The sequence below is a fragment of the Hordeum vulgare genome, chromosome 1H (assembly GCF_904849725.1).
Source record: "Hordeum vulgare subsp. vulgare chromosome 1H, MorexV3_pseudomolecules_assembly, whole genome shotgun sequence".
Lineage (NCBI taxonomy): Eukaryota > Viridiplantae > Streptophyta > Magnoliopsida > Poales > Poaceae > Hordeum > Hordeum vulgare.
Genome location: NC_058518.1, coordinates 306,447,424 through 306,470,333, shown reverse-complemented (window position 1 = coordinate 306,470,333; position 22,910 = coordinate 306,447,424). Strand labels below are relative to the sequence as shown.

Here is a 22,910-nt window from a genome sequence, read left to right as displayed (position 1 = left end):
CAAAATATAAAAGGAGAACCAAATATATAACTCATCACAATCTGAACATAATCTCATAATCCATCGGATCCCAGCAAACTCATCATAGCAACAGCAGGTAAATTACATAGATGCCTTGATCATGTAGGGCAGCTCACAAGGGCTAAGCATTGAAGCACAAGATTGGAAAGAAGACAACACATACCTACTGGTCATGGACCCATGGTACAAGGAGGACTACTCACGGCACGTCCGGGAAGCGTCCATGGTGGTGGAGAAGCTCCCGGAGGTCAATCTTGCCTCCGACAGGGTGCCGGGAAGAGGTCACGTGGCGCTCCCGGTCTCGGAAGCGCTACGGCGGAGGAACGGTGGTGAAATTCGTGATGCGGGATATATCTTTAGGGTTTTCTCTACGGGAAGTAAATATAGGCCAAAAGAGGGCGGTAGGGGGTGGACAGCCACCCAGGCGACCTGGTGGCGCGGCCAAGAGGGGGTCCGCGCGAGGTGGCCCCCTGGGCGAGGCCTGGCTCTCCTCTGGCCCACCTTGGGTCTTCCTGAAGCTTCCATCACGCTGATTTTTATATATTTTTTTGGGATTTTTTGGGCTTTGAAAATTGGGGTAAAGTCCGTGCAACTAAAAGACATCAGCACACAGAAACCGGCACTAGGTGCACTGAGTTAGTAGGTTAGTCCAAATATGTGTAAGAAGGTATGAAAGTGTAGCAAAACAAATAACAATGTCACCCAAAAGAGCATGGAACAAATGAAATTTTAGTTACGTTTGGGATGTATCAACACCCCCAAGCTTAATTCCTGCTCGTCCTCGAGTAGGTAAAAGGTAACACATATAATTTATGTGGTGACATTCTAACACACATATAAGAACTTCAAAGTAAAGAAAGTAAATTATGCAATTCAAGTCAAGACAATAACAAGCAAGAGTCTATATCTAGTATTGAAATTAGCAAAATAAGAACATAAAGGTGCAAGAGCTCTTGCTGTCCGTGACTCGAATGTCTCCAAATGGTGTCCGCGTGCAAGAAGTGGGAGATGGGTTTAGAGCATAAAAAATACTATATAGTTTAATTGAGAACTCAATCTACTAAAACTTCACACTTGGTATCCTTCGAAATCTTATTTTGACTCATCCCCAAACCACTAGTCATGCACAAGTCAAAATGATCCTCTCCCTTTCTACTTTGAGCACTCATGCAATGGATGAGCGCGAGCAAGATATATTGGCACTTAGGATGGCAAATAGAATAATGAGGGGAAGGAAGACAAAAAAGGTGTGAAAGTCTCACATAAATGAGGTCAATCATAGGCGAGAGAAAGCCAAATGATAGATATGATGTGTGGAGTAGGAATTGCCATGCAACAGATGCACATATGAGCTAAGGTAAGCTCTCCAATGGAACTAGTGGGGGCGCATCCAACTTGCTTGCTCATGAAGACACAGAGCCCATTTGAGGAGGCTCATCATTGGAATATACAAGCCAAGTTCTATAGTGTAAGGATCCCCACATAGTTATGCATGAATGATAATCTCTATGGAGTACAAATATAAAAATGGAGTACGAGTGTGGATCTTTCAAAAGGAATAGTTGTGTTGCCCCTTCTCTCTTTCTATTTCTTTTTTTCTTTCCTTTTTTTATTTTTGTGGCCTCTTTGGCTCTTTCTATTTATCTCTCATTTGTCCTCTTTAGGATCTTTTCATGTGTCCTCTTTAGGATCTTTTAATTTGTCCTCTTTGGGATCTTTTCCTCACTTAAGGGCAACACCCTATATTTTACAAGAAATAAAAAGAAGATCTTCACACTTTATAAGAAGTACTCACCATAAAGATAAATGAAACCTATCATGATGTATGCAAATGTATGCCTCTGCCAGTATAGCAGGATATGCAATGATACTAGCGCATCATGTAGCAATAATAAGGGCAAAGCCCAACTAGCATGCGGCTCCTCGATCAAGCAAAAGCATGTATTACATGAAGATCAAGTCATGAGATGGTGGATGTTGCATGGCAATGTATGTCAGAAAGGCTATGGAAATGCCTTAGTAGGTAGGTATGGTGGCTGTTTTGAGGAAGGATATAATGAGGCTTATGATGAGAGAGCGTATCATGCCAAGGGTTTGGATCTATCGGAGAAGTATGCAACAACTCTCAAGATGAGAAAGGGCAATGCACGGTACCGAAGAGGCTAGCAAAATATGGATGGTGGAAGTGCCAACAATCGAATACTCGCATTAGTCCGAAGAACTCATGCACTTATCATCGGTAACTCTCTATCTAGTCAGGAGATTCAAAAAGAGACAAGTACCCCAAGGAGGAGTGTTTGGGGTTTTGGTTATCCTTGCGCATCCTCGACCCATGATAACGTGAGGGTACTCTATATATTTCAACCCCTCCAAAGGTTAGCGATCCATCTAGTAGCTAGAGTTCTCCACTAATTTTTTTTAGTTTTGAAAATACACACGGATTGCCCAAAATATGACTCCTCTCACTAATAGGCTCATGCTCTTGACACCAAAAGTCCAAACATTACTCAAATCAATACCTCAAAACTATTGCAAGTTACTACTATACTTAAATAGCAACATCAATTACCTACTCATGGAAGACACACAACTCAGTGCAACAAGCCAACTCTTTAAACAAGATAAGCATGATAAATTAAGAGATTTCCAAATGCAACCTAAATAAAATCTCTTAAAAAGATATAGCATGAAAACTAAGAGCTAAGCATGACAGCAGCTATGAAAAGATAAAGAACACGCAAAAAGATAAGCATGAAAACCTATGTTATGTTCTAGGGTGGAGTGGAGCGTGTTTCTCTCCCAAACAAAGAAGGTTAGGGTCCAACTTGATACGAACATCAAGAAAAATTAAAACAAACTAAAAAAGTAAAGAGCGGGACGCTCCAAGCATAGCACATAACATATGAAATGATAAAAATATAGCATGGAGAAGGACGAAGTGTTGATTGTTGCTAGAGAAGGGGATGCACGGGGCCATCCCCAAGCTTAGACGCTTGAGTCTCCTTGAATGTTTCTTGGGGTGCATGGGGGCATCCCCAAGCTTGAGCGCTTGACACTCATGGATCTTCTTTCATCATCTTCCATCGTATACTTGAAAACTCCCTTCATACGAAACTCATCATAAGCTGATTAGAGTGGTTAGTGCCCATCATAAAATAATTTTTTTCTCTACTGGAAATATTGATTTTCAGGAATAGCTACTGTTTCTCAAGATTGCCAAAAGGTTTTTTCAAAGAAAAAGCAAGCTTAGGATTTGCAAAACAATGAAAACGAAAATAGGGCAGAATCTGGGAAAAACAGACCAACACGTAGTAAATAATTTTTTTCGGGGCACTTCTGCAACTCAAATCAAAAAACTCATAACGGACGCTAGAAATTCAATTAAATAGAGCATATTGACAAAACAATTCAGATCAAAAAGATGATTTGGTGATTTTTGGCTAATTTTTCTGTCAAGCAGACAGAATCTATTTCTGGAGAGCATGTCACAACTTTCGAACTTTCTTGCAATCGGAGGCTAAAACTTGGCACAAAGCTTGAATATAAAGATACAATGATGTTGCTACAGTAGTAACAAGCATCAAGACCACTAAAACTGAAAGTAAAAAACAAACGGGGTTGCCTCCCAACAAGCATTTTTTTAAGCCTTTGAGCTAGGCATGATGCAAAAAGATCAAGTTGTATCAATTGAACCATCATAAAGATCATCAAAAAGCTCTTCAATAGTACAACTAGTATTAAGATGACTCCCAAAGAAATGATTAGTGGCATCACTTCTAGGAAGAAAAGCAAAGGTAGTAAGACCAATTGGAATTTCATTTCTAATTCTATTTAAGGGAAGTATCTCTTCCAAGGTCTTCACAGTTTCAACACCCTTAGCAATAGGTATACTCGTTTTGGGTTGAGGAACCTTGGGTACGTAAACGGATTTAGGTTCCTTCCTTGCGGGGGTTTCTACCATTTTAGTCTTGATGGATGATAGATTAGTTCCTAAAGTTTCAATAATATCCTCGATCTTATCAATCCTAGAAAGATCCATATCATGGGATTTAAGGGTCTCCAAAGTTTTGTAAACTTTGTGCATGGAGCTATCAAGTCTATTTAAGTTCCATTGAATCGTACGATCTACTTCATTTATTTTACCCATGCTTGCCATATCTATCTCTATATTCTCAAGTTTACTCATAATGTGAGCTAAAGTGATATCATCCTTTATGTCAATAATAGGTGGGATTCTGACAAGATTTTCCATAACCTTAAGAGCCTCCCAAACGGGAGCTTCCAAGAAATTCCCATCTATTGTTGTGTCTAGAACAAACCTATTCCAAGAAGTAATACCAACATAAAAATTTCTAAGCAAAATAGTGGTGGATTGCTTCTTGGTGGCTCTATCTTGAGAATCATTAATTCTATACCAAGCATCTTTCAAACTTTCTCCACCCATTTGTTTGAAGGTGAGAATCTCTCCTTCGGGTGCAACACCAAAGGCAAAGGACTTAGACATACTGACTAAACAAAGCAAAGTAACTACCTATTTTTTGTGGTTTTTGGTATAAGACCTTAAAGAAAAAACTAGAAAGCAAACTAACAAGACTAAAAAGCAAAGGTAAAAGATAGTGTGCAACTCCCCTATCTTGAAGACTGGAGTCCCCAACAACGGCGCGAGAAACTTGCTTGATGACGAGTTGATGGAATCCTCGCCCCTCGTTGGTTACCCCAAGTGGAAGGTTGAGATGTAGTCAGCAGCAAATTTCCCTTACACGGGGACTGTAAGGTTTATCGAACTGGGAGGACTCCAAGGACCGACAAGTAGGTGTCTGCTGCTCTGGCGCTAGCACAAGACGTGGACCTACACACACAACAAATAACTTTGCTCCCAACGAGTTCAAAGAGGTTATCAATCTCTCCGGCCTTGTCATTTGCAAAGGATCAAACACGAGCGGGAATAGTGATGGTGATTGCAATGGAAAAGGAAATAAAAGCAGTAAATGGTGGAGGTGTAAACAATGGTGGAAATATGGACTAGAGTCCCATGATGTTCACTAGTGGTGTCTCTCTCCCAAAATATGATAAACAACTATGTTGGGTAAACAAATTACAGCTGGGCAATTGACACAATTATAAATGCACCGCAATGCTAATCATGCTGCAAGAAAGTTAGAGGTTCATAAGTATGGGCAGTACGCCAAGACAAGTAGACCATTTACCCATCAGCATCTACTCACTAACCATCCACCTTGAGATATCTATCCAGAACATCTAGCTGGTATTAAGTTGCGAGCCCCACCCAAAGTGTAAACTCAAAGCAACGGACAACTGCATTAACAAACTTTGTGTACGGTAAACAATCCTTGCAACCGTGGTTACAAGCACCGTTGTTTTCTCCCTGGTGGCAACATCACATCGCCTAGTCTCATGTTTCTGTCACTCAAGCTAGACATCAAGGGGCATGAACCCACAATCATGCATAACGCTCCCTCTTGGAGTTACAATCTACTACTTGGCCAAAGCAATATAAAGCAACGGAGAACATGCATGAATTACTCAAGAACAAAATATAAAAGGAGAACCAAATATATAACCCATCACAATCTGAACATAATCTCGTAATCCATCGGATCCTAGCAAATTCAGCATAGCAACAACATGTAAATTACATAGATCCTTGATCATGTAGGGAAACTCACAACGGCTAAGCATTGAAACACAAGATTGGAGAGAAGACATCACATAGCTACTAGTCATGGACCCATGGTCCAAGGAGGACTACTCACGGCATGTGCGGGAAGCTTCCATGGTGGTGGAGAAGCTCCCAGAGGTCAATCCTCCCTCCGGCAGGGTGTCGGGAAGAGGTCTCCTGGCGCTCCCGATCTCGGAAGCGCTACGGCGGCGGAACGGTGGTGAAATTCGCGACGCGGGATATTTCTTTAGGGTTTTCGCTTCGGGAAGTAAATATAGGCCAAAGGAGGGCGCCAGGGGGTGGACCCGCCACCCAGGCGACCTGGTGGCACGACCAGGAGGGGTGTCGCGCCAGGTGGCCGCCTGGGCGAGGCCTGGCTCCCCGCTGGCCCACCTTGGTGCTTCCTGAAGCTTCTGTCACGCTGATTTTTTAATTTTTTTTCTTGGGGTTTTTCGGGCTCTGAAAATTGGGGTAAAGTCCCTACAATTAAAATACATCAGCAGACAGAAATTAAAAGACATCAGCAGACAGAAACTGGCACTGGGTGCACTGAGTTAGTAGGTTAGTCCAAATATGTGTAAAAAGGTATGAAAGTGTAGAAAAACACATAACAATGTCACCCAAAAGAGCATGGAACAAACATAAATTATAGATACGTTTGGAACGTATCACGTGCTACCTCTCCTCTAGTTCATAGTTCTTCCTCTAGATTGGATTTCTGCGGTGCTTAGACGAAGCCCTGCAGGAATAGATCACCACCATCACCGGCGTGCCATCACTCTGCCGGAGAACTCATCTACTTCCCCGTCTCTCTTGTGGATCAAGAAGGCGGAGATCGTCATCGAGTTGTACGTGCGCTGAACGCGGAGGTGCCGTCCGTCCGGCACTAGATCGGGATGGATCGTGATAGGATCGCGGGACGGATCGTGATGAGATCGCGGGAAGGGTTGTGATTTGAATCGCGAAGATGTTCCAATACATCAATCGCGTTATATACGTTTCCCCTTAGCGATCTACAAGGGTATGTAGATTCATTCTCCCCTCTAGTAGATGATCATCACCATGAATAGGTATTGCGTGTGCATAGGAATTTTTTTCTTTCCCATGCGACGTTCCCCAACAGGAACAAGTGTCCAGGTCTCATTGTGTAGAAGAGCATGCTACTCTTGTTCCATAGCATCCCTCTAGTGCGGAATGCTCATAGAGGCTTGATAGCTGCGTGGTTCGGCGGTAGGATCTTCCACATCATGAGCCAGGCAAGCAGCCAAGTACGTGACTGTGCCATCGGTGCGCTCCTTGGGACGAACGATCCCACTGCGGTTGCGTGTGTGCGGACGCTACGGAACAGCGAGCACAGGGGCAGGGGAATATCTGAAGCACTTGAGGCCGGTCCAGGGGACTCCGGCGAAGAGAGACCGGGCGATGGTGGGCCGTGCGATGGTGGTCCGATCGACGAGGGCCCAGGCATCGTGTTCGGCGTCGAGCTATGTGCTATCGACCCAGGTGAGGTGGGCGGCAGGGAAACTCATGTAGGAGACGACGGAGGTGAGGCCGGGCGAGGAGGCAGCGGTATGGGCCGCTCGGGAGAGGCCGTCGCTGGCGCCGGCCCAGGCGCATGAGTCGTCGTGGTGCCTGAGACAGGGTCGAAGGCAGGAGGTGGTGCATGTGCATGCACCGGTCGACTGACATGCGCCACCGGCGACACATGTGGTGCATCGGGTAGAAGTTCCAGGCGAGCACCACGTCTAGTTCCTGCACCATGATTAAGTAACAACACGGACGAATATGCAGCATCTTCAAATTGGCGAGGCATAATAGGAGATGAATGCATGGATGGAGCTGTGATGGGTGGCTATGGCATGACGGAAAGAGGGAAGACGTTCTCATCAAAGACAACATGACGAAATATGTAGACACGATTTGTTGGTACATGTAGGCACTTGTAGCCTTTATGGAGAGAACTGTACCCCAAGAACACACATTTTTTGGACCGAAACTCAAGTTTTCGATTATTTTATGGACGAAGATGGGGCCAACAGGCACACCCAAACACCTTGAAAAAGGTATAGTTAGGAGTTTCATGCAATAGAAGCTCAATCGGAGTTTTCATATTAAGCACACGCGTAGGTAATCTGTTAATAAGGAAACATGCGGTGGCAAAGGCATCACTCCAAAAGAGAAAGGGTACCGAAGCATGAGAAAGAAGTGTGGGGCCGGTCTCAACTACATGACGATGTTTGCGCTCAACGGCGCCATCTTGTTGATGTGTTTGTGGGCATGATAAATGATGAGAGATGTCAAGCTTATTAAAGAAGGTGTTGAAGTTGCGATATTCGTCCCCCCCCCCCAACCCGACTGGACATGAATAATTTTATGCTTGAGTAGACGTTCAACATGCATTTGAAACTGGATGAATATATCAAACACATCAGACTTGCTCTTAAGAATATATCAAACACGTCAGACATGCGACTGTAGGCATTAATAAAACTGCCGTAGTAGTTGTGACCACTAAGAGATGTTTGTTCTGGACCCCACACACCGGAAAACACAAGTTCAGGAGGACTCGTTACTTCCCTAGTGGATGAAACAAATGGCAGTTGATGACTTTTTGCCTTGTTGACATGCATCACACACGAACATCTCTTTATTGCTAGATTCTAATGGCAACTCATGGCGGTGGATTATGTGGCGAACGATGGGGGTGGCAGGGTGACTAAGGCGAGAGTGCCATTGTGACGGTGACACATGTACACCGCTGAAGACGCGCGGGGAGGATGGATCCTCCAAACGGTACAAGCCGTGGCTCAAGCGGCCACTAAGCAGGACGTCCCAGGTTGCTCGGTCCTTAACAAAAAGGTCAAAAGGGTGAAATTCACATAGGACATTATTATCAAGGGTGAGCTTAGGAACGGATAAAATATTACGAGTCACCGTGGGTACCCGCAAAATATTACGAAGATGGAGATGCCTAGAGGGATGACTAGTTAAAAGAGATGCTTGGCCAATGTGAGAGATGGGCATACCTACACCATTGGTGGTGTAAACCTTTTCGTGGCTGTAGTAGGGCTGGTAGGTCGCGAGCTTGTTGAGCTCGTTCGTCATGTGATCCGTGGCGCCGGTGTCCATGGACCATGCGGGGTCAATGGGGTAGGACCGCGTGTGCCCTGCTCAACGCGCAGTTCTTTGCTCTTGGCGGAGACGTGGGCAGCCGGGGCGGCGGGGGGGGGGGGGGACGAAGTGGCCATGGCAAACTGGCGCTCATTGCCCTTGCCGTCATTACCGTTACCGAGGAAGGTCTTCTGAAACCGTCGGTGGCACCTGGAGGCGACGTGTTTTTCACGGCCAAACAGTTGGCACACACGAGTGTTGGGGCCCCCACCCGAGGTCAGTGCAGGGGGCGGGCCGGCCTTGCCGGCAGAAGGGGGCGTAGGAGGGCGCTGGCCGCGAGAGTCCTAGTAGGCCACCGGCAGCTCGACGATGGTGGCGGAGGAGCGGCGAGCCTCGATGCGCTGCTCGGTGAAGAGGAGGTGTGAGTAGAGCTCGTGAGGAAGCATCGATGGCTTAGCGTTGTGTACGGCCTCCGCGAGATTGTCGTACTCGGCGTCGAGGCCCTTGGTGACATAACTAACAAACTCCTCGTCGTGAAGCGGCCGACCAATAGAGGTCAGCGTGTCCGCCAGTACGTTGATCTTGTTGAAGTAGGTCGTGGCGGAGGAGTGCAGTTTCTTGATGTCGTCGAGCTTGTTGTGAAGAGACATCGAGTGGGAGGTGGAGACCTGGGCAAAGGCGTGCTCCAGGGTCGTCCAGGCGTCCATGGAGGTGGCAGCGAAGAGGCAGAGGTCGGCGACCCCGTCGCCCAGTGAACCCTGGATGGCGGAGAGGACAGCCTGGTCCTGCTGCACCCACACACGGTGTTCCGGGTTGATGGCCTGCCCATGGACAATGACGATGACCTGTGGAGGACACGATAGGGAACCATCGACATATCCAAGGAGGGAGCGGCTGCGGAGCAGCGGTAGAACCTTCGCACGCCAGTACACGTAGTTGTCCGACGTGAGTCGGATGGTGATCAGGTTGTCGAAGTGGAACGGCCTGGAGGGCGCGACGGCATCGGCAACGGGGGCAGCAGGCGGCGCAGCGGCGATGGGGGCCACAACTGTGGGCAGGGCATCAAGGGCCCCCGAGGCCGCCGGGAAGAGGGCGAGTGTCGGGGACGAGCCAATGGAGGTTACGGGTGGCGCCGCGAGCGTGACCGTCTGCGAGGTGACTGAGAGCGTAGACACGTCAATCGCGGGAGACGACGGGATCGGAGCCGAGAACATGGATCCTACGATGGTAGTGCCGAAGAAGTGGGGCATCGACGGAGCTAGAGCACGAGGCGGGAGGTTGAGGAGGGCGGCAAGCGACGCGGGAATGGACCCGGAGCTGGCGGCGGCGGCGGCATGTGAGGAACTAGGTTAGGCTGATACCATGTAAAACGTTGGTTTTGTGGGAATTGGCTCAAGAACGCCAAGAAGATGGGGAGAATCAGCTACTGCTGCGAGAGAGTGATGCTACCGTCACCGCCGCCGCTTGCATAAATTTGATTTGTCGTTGCTGGTGCCAGGAACTGAGGATGGGCAAGATGTGAGCGAGTAAATTGGGGAGGGAGGAGGCTAGATTCCGCACTATTCCACGCCGGCACATTTCGGGCTCCCGTCATCTCAACACCCGCCCACCTGCAACGTTGCGCATGTCCTTTTTCTTTTTACGCTCGACTTAGTCTCGCTCACTCCAGGGACGATTCTAGGGGGGGAGGGGGGCTAGACCTTGTCTAACAATTTGATTTTTCTATTATGATAGTGGTTGTTGTGGTAAAAAAATTACTTCATATGAACTTTGCCCTCCTTCATAAACAAATTTGTCCCTCTCCCTATGCTTGTATGCTCGCTCCGTGCCTGGCTCACTCCAATCGGTTGATTGGAGCGTTCCTAGCGAGTCAGGCTTCAGATTTCTTTTTCGTGCACGTGCGAGTCAAGCCTCCCGAATGCAACCAAGCAGTTTTTTTTCTCGTACGCACTAGGCCTGTTTGGAACATTGCAGTTTTATAAATGTACGTGAAAAAGGAAACACAAATCTCACACTGAAATTGTGAAAGACGCTCTGAAAGGTGTCATCTTTATTCGGAGAATAAAACGGAGCAGCTTTAACCCCCACTCACACACCAATGCACCTTACAACCAATTTCATCGCCCTTTAAAGTACGCAAGCTTTCTATCTATACTTGTATCGTCAATGTCCTTTTCCTATCCGACAAACAGGATCTGCTCCGGGTGTCCTCGCCTAGCTGGCTGGAGACTGGGTTATGCCACCGATCATGCTCAGCGCAATGCAAGGCTGGTCGGCAGGCACCTGTCAAGCACACATCACGCCAGAAATAAGCAAAAATCATATTATGTCCAATCAAGGGCCTGCTCAACATGTGACTTACGAAGTGGCCAGCGCCAAGGATCCAGTAGAAATGCAGGTTCTTGTAGGACCTGACAAAGGCCTTGGTGACCGTGGATGATCCGCAGTACAGAGGCTCCCGCGGAAGGCTCAGGAAGTTCTTCAGCCCATCCCATCTGAAAAATAAGTAGACATAATTTTTAGAGGCACGTGTAAATCCTGCAAGAATCTGGAGAAAAGGAACAGAGAGAAAGGCTTGATTACTTGAGCTTCTGCACCCATGCTTCCGCGCCCTTGGTCGAGCAAATCACATCGAGCTTCGCAAAGAGTACAAGTAAAGATAATAAGTTCACTAAGCTCAGTCTGAAGAACATACGAACAACATTAAGAGCATCATCTTAACCGAAAAAAAATGCAGACTCTGTCAGACCACGTGTGTTATTTCCCCAGACTTAGAGGCAGTAAGTTTCACTCCACTGTGTTGACCATGTACATGTGAGACGAGTAGATCGATGGCCGATCGCTGATGCGATCTGAGCATCTGGCGATCTGTTCCGACCAATACAATCTGGGAAAAGATAAAGCTGTCACTTGCACGAGACATCGTATACTATTCTCAACTTTTGGAGTTCTTTTGGCATGGACCCGCGGGAGTGGTTGTCATCGAGCCTTAAAAATGGAAGGTTCATGCCAAACTTCAGATTCAGAAAGACGGCGCTTTTTTCTGAACAACAGCCTGTCCGCGTCGCCGTTAACACTTACTGGAGTATTTGTTCTCTCCTAATCGAGGTTTTTTACGAGCTGGAAGAGAGTAAAAACAATGCAGATGCAGTGGTATGGAATAGAGTGAAAGCAATGCAGAGAAGCAGCCACCTCACCTGGCCGTTATAAACCGTGACATCCACGCCGTAAGACAGCAGCTCGTCGACCTGGATGATCAAGCAGAAAACAGAGAGTAAATCAGTCATAATCACAAGCCATCGTTTGCATCGATCAGTACAGTTTAACATTTCGAAGATCCATCCATTTCATGGGATCCTGCGCTCGATCACTCGCCTCGTCGATCCTTGGCTTCATGAAGTCGTTGACCAGCGCGTTGTAGACGGGGTCTGACAGCTCGTACCACCTGCAGTTTGGGACACGGGCGTCGCGTCATATCATGTGGGTCAGTAGGTGGGCGTAAACTGGAGCATGGTAGCGAGGTGTTGTGAATGGCGACGCGAGCTCACTCGTGTTCCTTGGGGATGATCTTGAGCTTCTCCTTGATGACCCCGTTCATGATGCCGCTGAGGGTGTTGGCGCCGGCTTCCTCCTGGCTTCCGGCGAGGTACGTCGAGTACTTTGTCACCTGCGTTTTGCTCGACGAGGTCGCCGGCAGGTCCGCCGCCACCGGGTCCATGCCGGCGTCGAGCAAGAAATTGTACATGTCCTGCAAATCGCATTATTGCTGTCCGTCAACGGGGGAAATGAGAAGCACAAGGGTCAAAGAGTCAACACTCACGACGCTGGCGCTCTTGGAGCGAATGAAATCCAAAAGATCCGACCACGACCCCTGCGAGGCGGCCAGCCGCCCGGCCGCGATCTGCTCCTTCACCGTCGCCGCCTTCCTGAGGCCACAATTCGCGCGCGCATTGAGTCGGCAAGGTTGATTTTTAATTCGTTTTCCCTTCCGATGAAAAGAAAGCCCCGGGAAGCATGCAATGCAACAAGTTAGTAATTCAAGAGGACGGTGCGGTCGTGTTTACTTCTTGGCGGCGTCGCCGGCGTTGTCGTCCAGCCTCGAAACATCCAGGAGCACCGGCGCGTAGGCGAGCTGCACCGATCCAATTAAACCAGCAATCAGTTCCACACACACACACACACACTCGATCGTGCGCTCTCCAACGAACGGCCGATTTGCTCACCGTGAAATCCTCCGGCGAGATCCAGCTATCGCCGAGCGCGACGCCTGCGAGCTTGATCTTGAGGTCGCCGGCACGGACGGCCCTTGCGACCGAGACGCCGAGTGTGGCCGCGTACTTTCCGCCGTAGGACTCGGCGACGAGGTAGAGGGGGCTCCCCTGCTGCAGGGTGGGCAGCTCCTTGGCCAGCGCCTTGAGGAGCGTGGTGGCGTCCGTGGCCGCCTGCCAGTCACTCGTCACCAGTAGGCTGTCGTCCTCGACGTAACTGTACCCGACCCCCACAGGGTTGTCCTGCCATTGACACACACACGTACTCGGTTGGTGAGTATCGCAGCCAAAAAACAAAAACAGCGAGGCGAGAGGAAGAAGACGACGTCGTCGCGGTTTGCAGGAGGGATACCACGAAGATGAGGTCGGCCTTCTGCAGCCACGTGGAGTTTCGAGGCTTCAGGTTGACGTCGAGGGGGCCGATCTCCATGAAGTTGCCGATGCCCACCCCCGACGCTCCCTGAGACGAAGATGAAGATGAAAACGGAGACGGTTAGCTCTTGCTGAAGCCAGAACTCTTGCATTAGAAGCTGCTTGACAGGAGGAAGATGAGCCGTACAGGACCGCCCTGTAGCCAGAGGACGGTCGGCCATGGCTTGGACGGCGTCGACACCCTCTGGGGGCTCTTGTAGTACCACCAGAACAGGTGAGCCTCTGAAACGCAGGAACAGAGTTTCAGAGGAATTCTCGCGTGAAAGATGACCGGCCAGCAGGAGAAACTTGGGATCGGGATGGTGCGAAATGCAAGCGAGATACGATGGAACGTTACTTGGTCGGACTTCGACGAACCCCCAGAGCTCCGTGCCGTCCGGTTTGCCGGCGGTGACGGAGCTGGCGGAGCTGGCCCGGAGCTGGGAGAGGCAGAGGAGGAGGGAAAGCAGAGCAAGCAGAGGTCGACTGTGCTTGTCCATTCCGATGTGACGAGTGGCGTGTGGCTTCTGAGTGCGAGGAGCACGTACTGTGGCCAGCAACAATCTAAATAGGCCGCGTCTCACCGTACCATCCCGTTACCCCACGCGTGGGCGACCAGGTATAGCCGCATACACAACCTACTCTTGTTGGAATATGGACGAATCAATGGTCTCATGTTCTCACAGCATTTTTTTTCTTCATTTATTACTCATCACCCAGCTAATGGCAACATTCCAGCACATTTTTCAGTTGGTTATCTCTACTCTAAAAAAAGAAATTTGTACGTCGCTGGCACCCAGCGTTTAATGAAAAACAATACTTTCTCCGTCACAATTTAGAAGACACGTTTAGAAAATCTCTGGAACCAAGGTAGCCATCGATTGGTTGTGAGATGTAGTAGGTGTAGATGCTAATGCGTATAATCAACTGAGAAAATACTAGTATTAATGCGTGCACAGCAAATTAAGAAGACGCATGCATGATTAGTACTAATACTAATTAATGAGAGTAATTGATTTCACGCCTTAAACCTTGTCTATTTTAAGAACGCACGCAAGTTTAACTGTGTCTTCTAAACCGTGATGGAGGGAGTAGAGAAATTTGTACGTCGCTGGCACCCAGCGTTTAAACCTTGTAATTAATTAAACCTATTTAAATACAGTTTTTTAAATAAAAATCAATAATGAAATCGGGTCATTAATATAAAAACTATAAAAAATCAAGCATCTAATCATTTTAGAAATCAAGTCATTAATGTAATTAATAGAGGTACAATTAATCACGCATGCAATTAATTACATTTATTTACCTAGAGATTTTTCAAAACCAAATCAATTTAGAAATGAAGTCATTAATGCAATTAAAAGGCAGACAATTAATTCAGGTGTAATTAATTAATTCACCAGTAAGGAATTTTCATGCCAAATCAATTAGTACTACATCCAAGTCATTAATGCAAAAAAAAGAGAAACCGAGCATAAAATTAATTTAAAATCAAGTTATTAATGCAATTAATAGAAAGATAATTAATTGCGTGTGCAATTAATTACGTCCAAGTCACTAATGCAATTAATTATTTAGTCAAAAACTTAATTAAGTATGCAGATAATTAGTACTACCTCCCTCATAGTTTATAAGGCATGCGCGTGTACCTAGGTCGTCAATTTGACTTATATAAAATCTATTGTTTAATATAAAAATTATATCTTTAGAAAATAGAACATCTAAAGTTTTTAATAATATATTTTTTGTAATATATGCTTATCATTAAATTGATCAAATTAACAACCTAGATACACGTGCCGGACTTATAAACTCAGATGGAGGGAGTACTACACACGGTTGATCTGGTATGGAGGGAGTAGTAGAACTGTTTTTAGTGTGCCAAAGGAGCGCATCTGGTCGCTGTTGTGCGTCATTAGAGGTGTGCCCAAGGAGCGCATCTCTAGGTCAATCCAGTCGCCGCCAGGCATCATCCTTACGGATCTAGTGTAGAAAGAGAGGGGGTGCTAGGACATGAGCATTGGGTCGCCGACACAGCTCTCGAGATGCGATGATTGGGAGGGTGGTCGCCACCCTCGGGTGAAGCATTTTGGGGCAGGGATAGGCTGGCACCGGGGCTGTGGTTTGCTCACCTCCTCGGGTCTCATGGTCATGACAGGAGCCGTGTCAGGAAGAGTAATCCACGATCGATCCAGAATGATGTGAGTGGAGCAGCCAAGAAGGATCCCACGCCCACTGCCTCTAATGATTGACGCCAGAAGGTGAAAGAGTATGGGGACCCCGACTCATAAGTCGTGATCTTCGAATATACGTGCACGGTGATCCCAAAGATCAATCCTTAGCTCAATGAACACACAGAAACTCGATAACAAGAGTCCTACATCCATTACGTACCGTTTTACTCGAATACGGCCTTATTGTCAAGTCTTCATATATTTGCAGCGGAAATCTTCAACGATAATGTGAACCCATGCCATCTGCCTTAAATGCCTAGGAAGTGTGCTAGCTCACACATATGTCACCAAGGTATTCTTCATCATATCATGTTCTTTCATGCATGACCAATAAAATAACCATTGGCAAGCCAATGAATACTCTGAATGTACTCACAAGCAACCCATGTTTGGAACAAGGCAATCACAATGGATGATATAACACTAAGTAGGTAAGTTGCAGAATGCTAATTTTGAGTGCAATGACATGCTCAAATCAACTTGCAAAGCATGCATCAACAGGTTGCAGATATCCATACGAACAAGTTACAAATATCATCATAAGCAGGGGTTGAACATCTCATGTTCATTCATCATGTCAAGTCATCTATCTTAGCTCAAGTATCATTTTTCTCACACACCCACATAGTTTTGTAACAATGGACGTAGCCCAAGAGCGGTCATCCAACTATCCTTGACAGTAGACATGACTATTCGAATACTTTTACACTCTCTCGAGGTTGCGCGATGTACCCCACAACACTCGGGGAACTTCCATGTCATCAGGGGCGGAACTACGTACAGGGCAGCCTGGGTCTTGGCCCGGGTAGTCCCTTGCTATCCTTTGTATATTTTACACAAATATTAGGCTACATGCAGTCTAGCCCGTGTCCTGGGCAAGAATGACTCGGACTATGCAAAGTTGAAAGCCCAACAAAGCAGCGACGGAGAACGGACTTCCGGTCGGGCTAGCTAACTAGAGAAAAAAATGGTTTGCCCCTGATCATGCCCGTTCCTCTTTCGATCGGCGCAAGTCGCGGAACCGTCGCGCACATCGTTCTATCACACCGCGTCGCCGCCCATTCAGTGCGGCACAGCGCGCGGCAGTGCCCTCCAAGTGAGTCAGTGACGTAGAGCAAGCTGTTCTTTTTCTATCGTCAGGTGAGTCGGTGCCATCAGGAGGGCACTTGTTCAGATTGCTCTTCTTGCCTACAGACTACCTAGTACTGATCCTAGAACTGCTAGAGAGTACTAACTACTGAGTACATACTATAATTATGCAGTTAGCTAGCTGTTTCAGAATTTTTACTGATTTAATTTGTTCTGATTACACAGAAGATGAAGGTGACAAAGAGACCAAAGCCATGTTCAACAAGACCAGTGTCGTCCTATTTTCTGTCACTGTCACAACTTGCTAATTCAAACCAACCTCGTGAGAGTGTTGCCGAAAATTTTGATACAAATGTCAATGGAAGTTGGACAGTTTTTGGACATGTAGAAGCTAGTACAATCCTGCAAAGTTCAACCACCGATCAACGGCAAGATAATCCTGATCCTCACAATGTTGTTAATCCAGAACATGACAACAATAGCATAGATGAAGAGAATGCTAGTGTTGAGCTTAATCCAGATGACATCATGGCGGATCCGGGCCTTCGCAAACCGATTGAGGAGCTAGATGTAAACATCAGAGATGCTGCTAGGAGAGAGTATTTGGTAATGGGTCCATGCCAACCACTTGGTCATAAATTAATTGGAAGCCAGATGCGGAGATTTCAGGATAAGTGGTTTAAAAGGTATGATTGGTTGGAATATAGTGTAGCAAAAGACGTTGCATTTTGTTTTCACTGTTTTCTCTTTAAGCAACCACGAGAAGAAAAATTTGGTATAGAATCATTTACAAAGGTTGGTTTTAGCTATTGGAAGAATGGAATTGAAGCTTCTGATCTTCATGTTGGTAAGGATATGAATAGTGCTCACAATAAAGCTAGAAAATATTATGAGGCCTTTAGAAATCAGCGGCAAGGTGTGGATTATGTGTTCGCAGCTGCCACCAAGAAGGACAAGGAAGAATATAAAGCTCGTGTTACAATTATGATAGGCATTGCAAATTTTTTGCTATTGCAAGCTCTTGCTTTTCGTGGGCATGATGAGTCTCATGGCTCAAACAATCAAGGTAATTTTCTTGAGATGCTGAAATGGTATAAAGGGAAGGATGAAAAGGCTGCAATATTGCTTGACAATGCTCCTCGAAACCGTCAAATGATCTCACCAAAAATACAAAAATAGATTTGCAATGCGTGTGCTCAAGTTACCACCAAAGCTATTATTGATGACATTGGGGATAAAAAGTTTGCAGTACTTATTGATGAGGCACGGGATGCATCTATTAAGGAACAAATGGCCATGGTTTTGAGGTTAGCCGCTACGACATCTACATTTCTTCTACTTGAGTGAATCAAAATTTTAAATATGCTAAATTTGTTTTTCTTTTATGTAGGTATGTCAACAATCAGGGACAGGTGATAGAAAGATTTGTTGGTGTCAAGCATGTTCCAGACACGACATCTGCTTCACTGAAGATAGCCGTGGGCGGTATGTTAAAATCTCTTGGTTTATCCATATCTATTGTGAGAGGTCAAGGTTATGATGGGGCATCAAATATGAGAGGACAATTTCATGGCTTGCAAAGGCGCATATTATATGAAAACCCATATGCCTTCTATGTCCATTGTTTTGCCCATCAGTTGCAGCTAGTGGTTTTGTTTGTTGCCAAGTGTTGGTCCTCTGTCTTGGACTTCTTTAATTATGCCACCATGATTGTTAACACAGTTAATGCTTCTTGTCATAGAAAAGATAAATTCCTGCAAAGTCACCGTGATGAGATTGTGAACAAAATTGAGACCGGAGATATCTTCACAGGAAGAGGAAAGAACCAAGAAACTAATCTTGCAAGGCCAGGGGATACTCGTTGGTGATCTCATCATAAAACCTTCTATCATCTTGTTCATATGTGGAAATCTGTCCTACATGTATTAGAGAATTTGAGTGATGATGCCACTAATTCAACACAGAAATCCACTGCTTCAGGTTTATTGGAAAAAATGGAAAGCTTTGAGTTTGTTTTTATAATGCACCTTATGATAAGAATTCTTGGGAAGACTAATGAATTATCAACATGCTTGCAAAAGAAAGATCAAAACATTGTTCGTGCTGTAGGGCTGATAGGTACTGCATTGAAGGAAGTTGAGAATATGAGAAACACCGGTGGGAATGAAATTTTTGAACAAACAAAGGGCTTTTGTCTTGAGCCTAAAATTGTTGTGCAAAATATGGAAGATAAAATACCAGCTAGAGGTCGTTCGAGGGGTCGTGGCAGCCAGTTAGTAACTTATTATGATCATTTCCATTATGAAATATTTAATGTGGTGCTTGATCAAATTATTGTTGAGATAAATAATTGCTTTGCTGAAAGATCTACTCAATTATTGAGATGCATAGCTCGTCTTGATCCATGGAATTATTTTGCTAATTTTGATATTGACAAGTTAGTTGAACTTGCAAGAATGTATGCTGATGACTTCTCCCCATATGAGTGTATAGTCCTTGGGGACCAACTTGGCACATTTATTGTTGATGCAAGAGATGATTCGAGCTTTGCAAATTGTACTGATCTCGGGAACCTTGCTCTAAAGATGGTTCAGACGGAGGGACAAACAACCTTTCCATTGGTATACCGTCTTATTGAGTTAGCCTTGATTTTGTCGGTTGCAACAGCTGAAAGGATCGATATGGTTGACTAGAGGGGGGTGAATAGGCAACTACCAATATTTAGCTATTCTTAACAAGTTAGAGTTAGCAACATAAAGGTTCTCTAAAATGATAACTAGGTGAGCAATCTATATGATGCTACGAACTATAACCGTTAAAGCAAGTAAGAAATACTCTACAACAATAACATACACAATGTAAGGTTAGAGATAACCACAAGTGGAACCGATGAAGACGAGGATGTGTTACCGAAGTTCCTTCCCTTTGACAGGAAGTACGTTTCCGTTGGAGCAGTGTGGAGGCACAATGCTCCCCAATAAGCCACTAGGGCCACCGTATTCTCCTCACGCCCTCACACAATGCAAGGTGTCGTGATTCCACTATAGGTGCCCTTGAAAGCGGCGACTGAACCTTTACAAACAAGGTTGGGGCTACGCCACACAAAGCTTGGAGGCTCCCAACAAGACCACGGAGCTTCACCACAATGGAATGTGGCTCCAAGGTGACCGCAACCGTCTAGGGTGCTCAAACACCCAAGAGTAACAAGATCCGCAAGGGATTAGTGGGGGGAATCAATTTTCTTTTGGTGGAAGTGTAGAACCAATCCCTAGGAAATCAACAAGTTTGATTGGCTAGGGAGAGAGATCGGGCACATATGATCTTAGGGAGCAACAATGGAGTCTTGGAGGGTCAAAGGTAGGGTTCACAGAGTGGAAGAACCCTTTATATAGTGGGGGAACAAAACCAACCGTTAACCCCACTTACAGCACGAGCAGAGAAGTACTACCGCTGCCCCGAGCGGTACTACCGCAAGCCCCAGCGGTACTACCGCTAGGACTAGAGCGGTACTACCGCTTTACCCAATGTAGTGCAAGAGCTACTACCGGGCCTACCACCGCTGAGAAAGTCTTCGCAAAAATTCTGACGCGGCACAACCGCTATGAGAGTGGTACTACAGTCTTGGAGCGGTACTACCGCTTACTAGCGGTACTACCGGTCACCTATAGCGATACTACCGCTAGAGCCTTTTTGCCAAGAGAGAGAGAAAGGACAAGGGGGGAAGCTCCATAGCAGCAAGGGAAAAGCGGCGGAGATAAAATGTGCGCGTAAGAGTTTGATTCCACCCAACCTTTCCGACACGGATCCCCTCTTAATAGTACGGCGTTCCTACGACTAAAAACCACCAAAGAGAACCGTAGAATCCAACGTGCTTCTAATCCACGGAGGGGAGCCGAAACATCCTGTGCCTTTGTCATGTATTATGTGAAATTCTCAATGCACACGATTGGTTCGTTGAGGTATTGTCATCAATCACCAAAATCACTTGGGGATAAATATGCCTTAACAATCTCCCCCTTTTTGGTGATTTGATGACAATACCGGATTTGCACAAAAGGAAAGTATACTGAATACAACCACAAACCTAGAGTCTATGGTCTAGGGACTGGCTCCCCATGGATGAGTGCATGATTTAGGTTAGTGCTATGAACAGCAGTGCACTCAGTCCAAGGAGAAGGCTCCTCCTAGAAATCATATGCTAATACTCCTTGCAATGACCTGATACAATATTAAGTGAGGAAGCAAGGTAAAGAATGTAAGCATGAAGATAATTAATAAGGGTAATGTAGGGATGTCATATGATTAAAACAAAGTCTCACGACTATGAAAGGTAATCGAACACGATAAGACCAACCAAGTTCAACAGAGAAAGACTCAGAAAATTATAAAGCAAAGCAAATCCAAATCCCTACACTCTCTCCCCCTTTGGCATCAAGACACAAAAAAGGGCAGAGAGGACACCTAGGACATAGGTGGTAGCTCAGGCATCCGCATCAGACTCTTCTGTAGCATGCGCATCCTCCTCATCCTCCTCTTCCTCAGTGTCCTCGTCATATGCCTCCTCCTCAGCGTCGGACTCAGCCCACTGGTAGTCTTGTGCCTGCATCCAGTCTGACTCTGGAGTGATGATGTCCTTAGAGCCGCTCGAAATATGCACATCAAGCATCCTCAAGACACGCTTGTGCCTGTGACGGTTCTCCTTTTGGTCCACATGAGTCTGATACTGTCCCTTGGCCTGCATGCAGAAGAGGGTCTTCATCTGGACCTTCAGCTTCACGGCCCAAGATGGCACAGCAGAGGAACGGGTATGCGAGGCAGGGCCTCCCTCAGCAGCAACAGTCTCCCTATCACGTTGAGGAGAACTTGAAGTTGAGGTGTTGGCCCACTTCTCCTTATGGCGCAGCTTGATAGGATTATGGCTGACACACCCAGAGCCAGCAGGAAAGGGCACTTGCGAAAAGGACTGTGTCCACTTTTTCTTGATGAAAAGGAACAAGTAAGTCCCATAGATGGGGACCTTACGGTGAGAAATCGAACTCTTAAGCTCAGAGAACATCACATCAGATATGTCGAGTGGCCCAGTGTTCTTTGTCCTTCCCTACTCACACATCAGAAGCATGTCCACCAGATAGGAATGAACCTCGTCTTTGTTGCCAACACAAGGAAACAACGTGTTGCGGAAGATCCAGTGCATGATATCCAAGAGCGGGGGAAGCACATTCTTCCTCACATAGAGATGTTGCATCTTGTTCTTGGGGGTGGCACGAGGTTGGGCATGAGGACGCAAGCCAACAGCAGTCTGCGGCCCCTCGTCATGCACATTCAGAAGCTTCATGAATTCTACCCAAGTTACAGACATTCTCTGGCCATTCATCAGCCAAGTCAAAGTACGATCCTCATCACTATGAAAGTGGACAGTGACATAGAATTGAGCCACAATCTTCGGATCGAAGTCATGATGGAAGGTGATGACGTTTTCAATACCAAGTTTCTCAATCAAAGAGAGGGCCTCTCCAAAATAATCAGGATACCTCTGGAGATGATGGAGATCAATCCACTGCACACGGACATAGATCTTCTTCAATGACAGGATCACATCTTGATATATCAGGGCTTGCTGCTTTGTCCAGAACAAATCACAGCTTCTGAGCTGAACTCTCTCATTGACACAAGGATTGCTCCCATGACGCCGCATAAACTCTTTAGGAGGCATAGTGTTGTAGTCAATGTTGGTCTCCTTTTCCTTCAATGCAGTTTTCTTGAAATGGCGCTTTGGAGGATTGGGATTGGAACTTTATGAACCTTCCGGGATGTCAGGATTGCAGAATCTTTCGACTGGGTGTCACGGACCGGGTTAGAACAACGGGAACCACCACCTGTGACACACAACACAAACACGCAGAAAAGGCGACAAAAAGAGTCATGGCAAGGTCCAGAGCACAAAAGAATAAGCAGAAGACTCCAAAGAAAAACAGCCATAGATGGCATAAAGGTAGTACCGCTAGCTCCCAGCGATAGTACCGCTTGCCCCCAGCGGTAGTACCGCTAGCCCCCCGGCGGTAGTGCCTGTTGGGGAACGGTGCATGGGAAACA

The 22,910-nt window shown here is 46.3% G+C and overlaps 1 protein-coding gene across 1 annotated transcript; it reads right to left on the bottom strand.

The window, feature by feature from the left end:
- Positions 1-10,832: 10,832 nt before the first annotated feature.
- On the bottom strand, positions 10,833-14,090 carry LOC123432569 (serine carboxypeptidase-like 51). Its single transcript, XM_045115400.1, has 12 exons — positions 13,850-14,090; positions 13,640-13,734; positions 13,433-13,540; positions 13,036-13,323; positions 12,877-12,944; positions 12,633-12,738; positions 12,361-12,560; positions 12,188-12,257; positions 12,010-12,060; positions 11,396-11,448; positions 11,175-11,307; positions 10,833-11,095 (listed from the first exon to the last, which is right to left on the bottom strand). Exons 1-12 carry the CDS (start codon positions 13,989-13,991, stop codon positions 11,027-11,029), a joined length of 1,383 nt encoding a protein of 460 aa, XP_044971335.1. The 5' UTR covers positions 13,992-14,090; the 3' UTR covers positions 10,833-11,026.
- Positions 14,091-22,910: the final 8,820 nt, after the last annotated feature.

What these genes read in the sequence shown, in the direction of transcription:
- LOC123432569 (XM_045115400.1), bottom strand. Translation starts at nt 13,991, where the DNA reads ATGGACAAGCACAGTCGACCTCTGCTTGCTCTGCTTTCCCTCCTCCTC. An exon ending in TCTCGCCGGAGGATTTCACG is followed by an intron (nt 12,945 to 13,035) that starts GTGAGCAAATCG and finishes GGATCGGTGCAG; the next exon opens with CTCGCCTACGCGCCGGTGCT. An exon ending in TCACGGTTTATAACGGCCAG is followed by an intron (nt 11,449 to 12,009) that starts GTGAGGTGGCTG and finishes CTCTTTGCGAAG; the next exon opens with CTCGATGTGATTTGCTCGAC.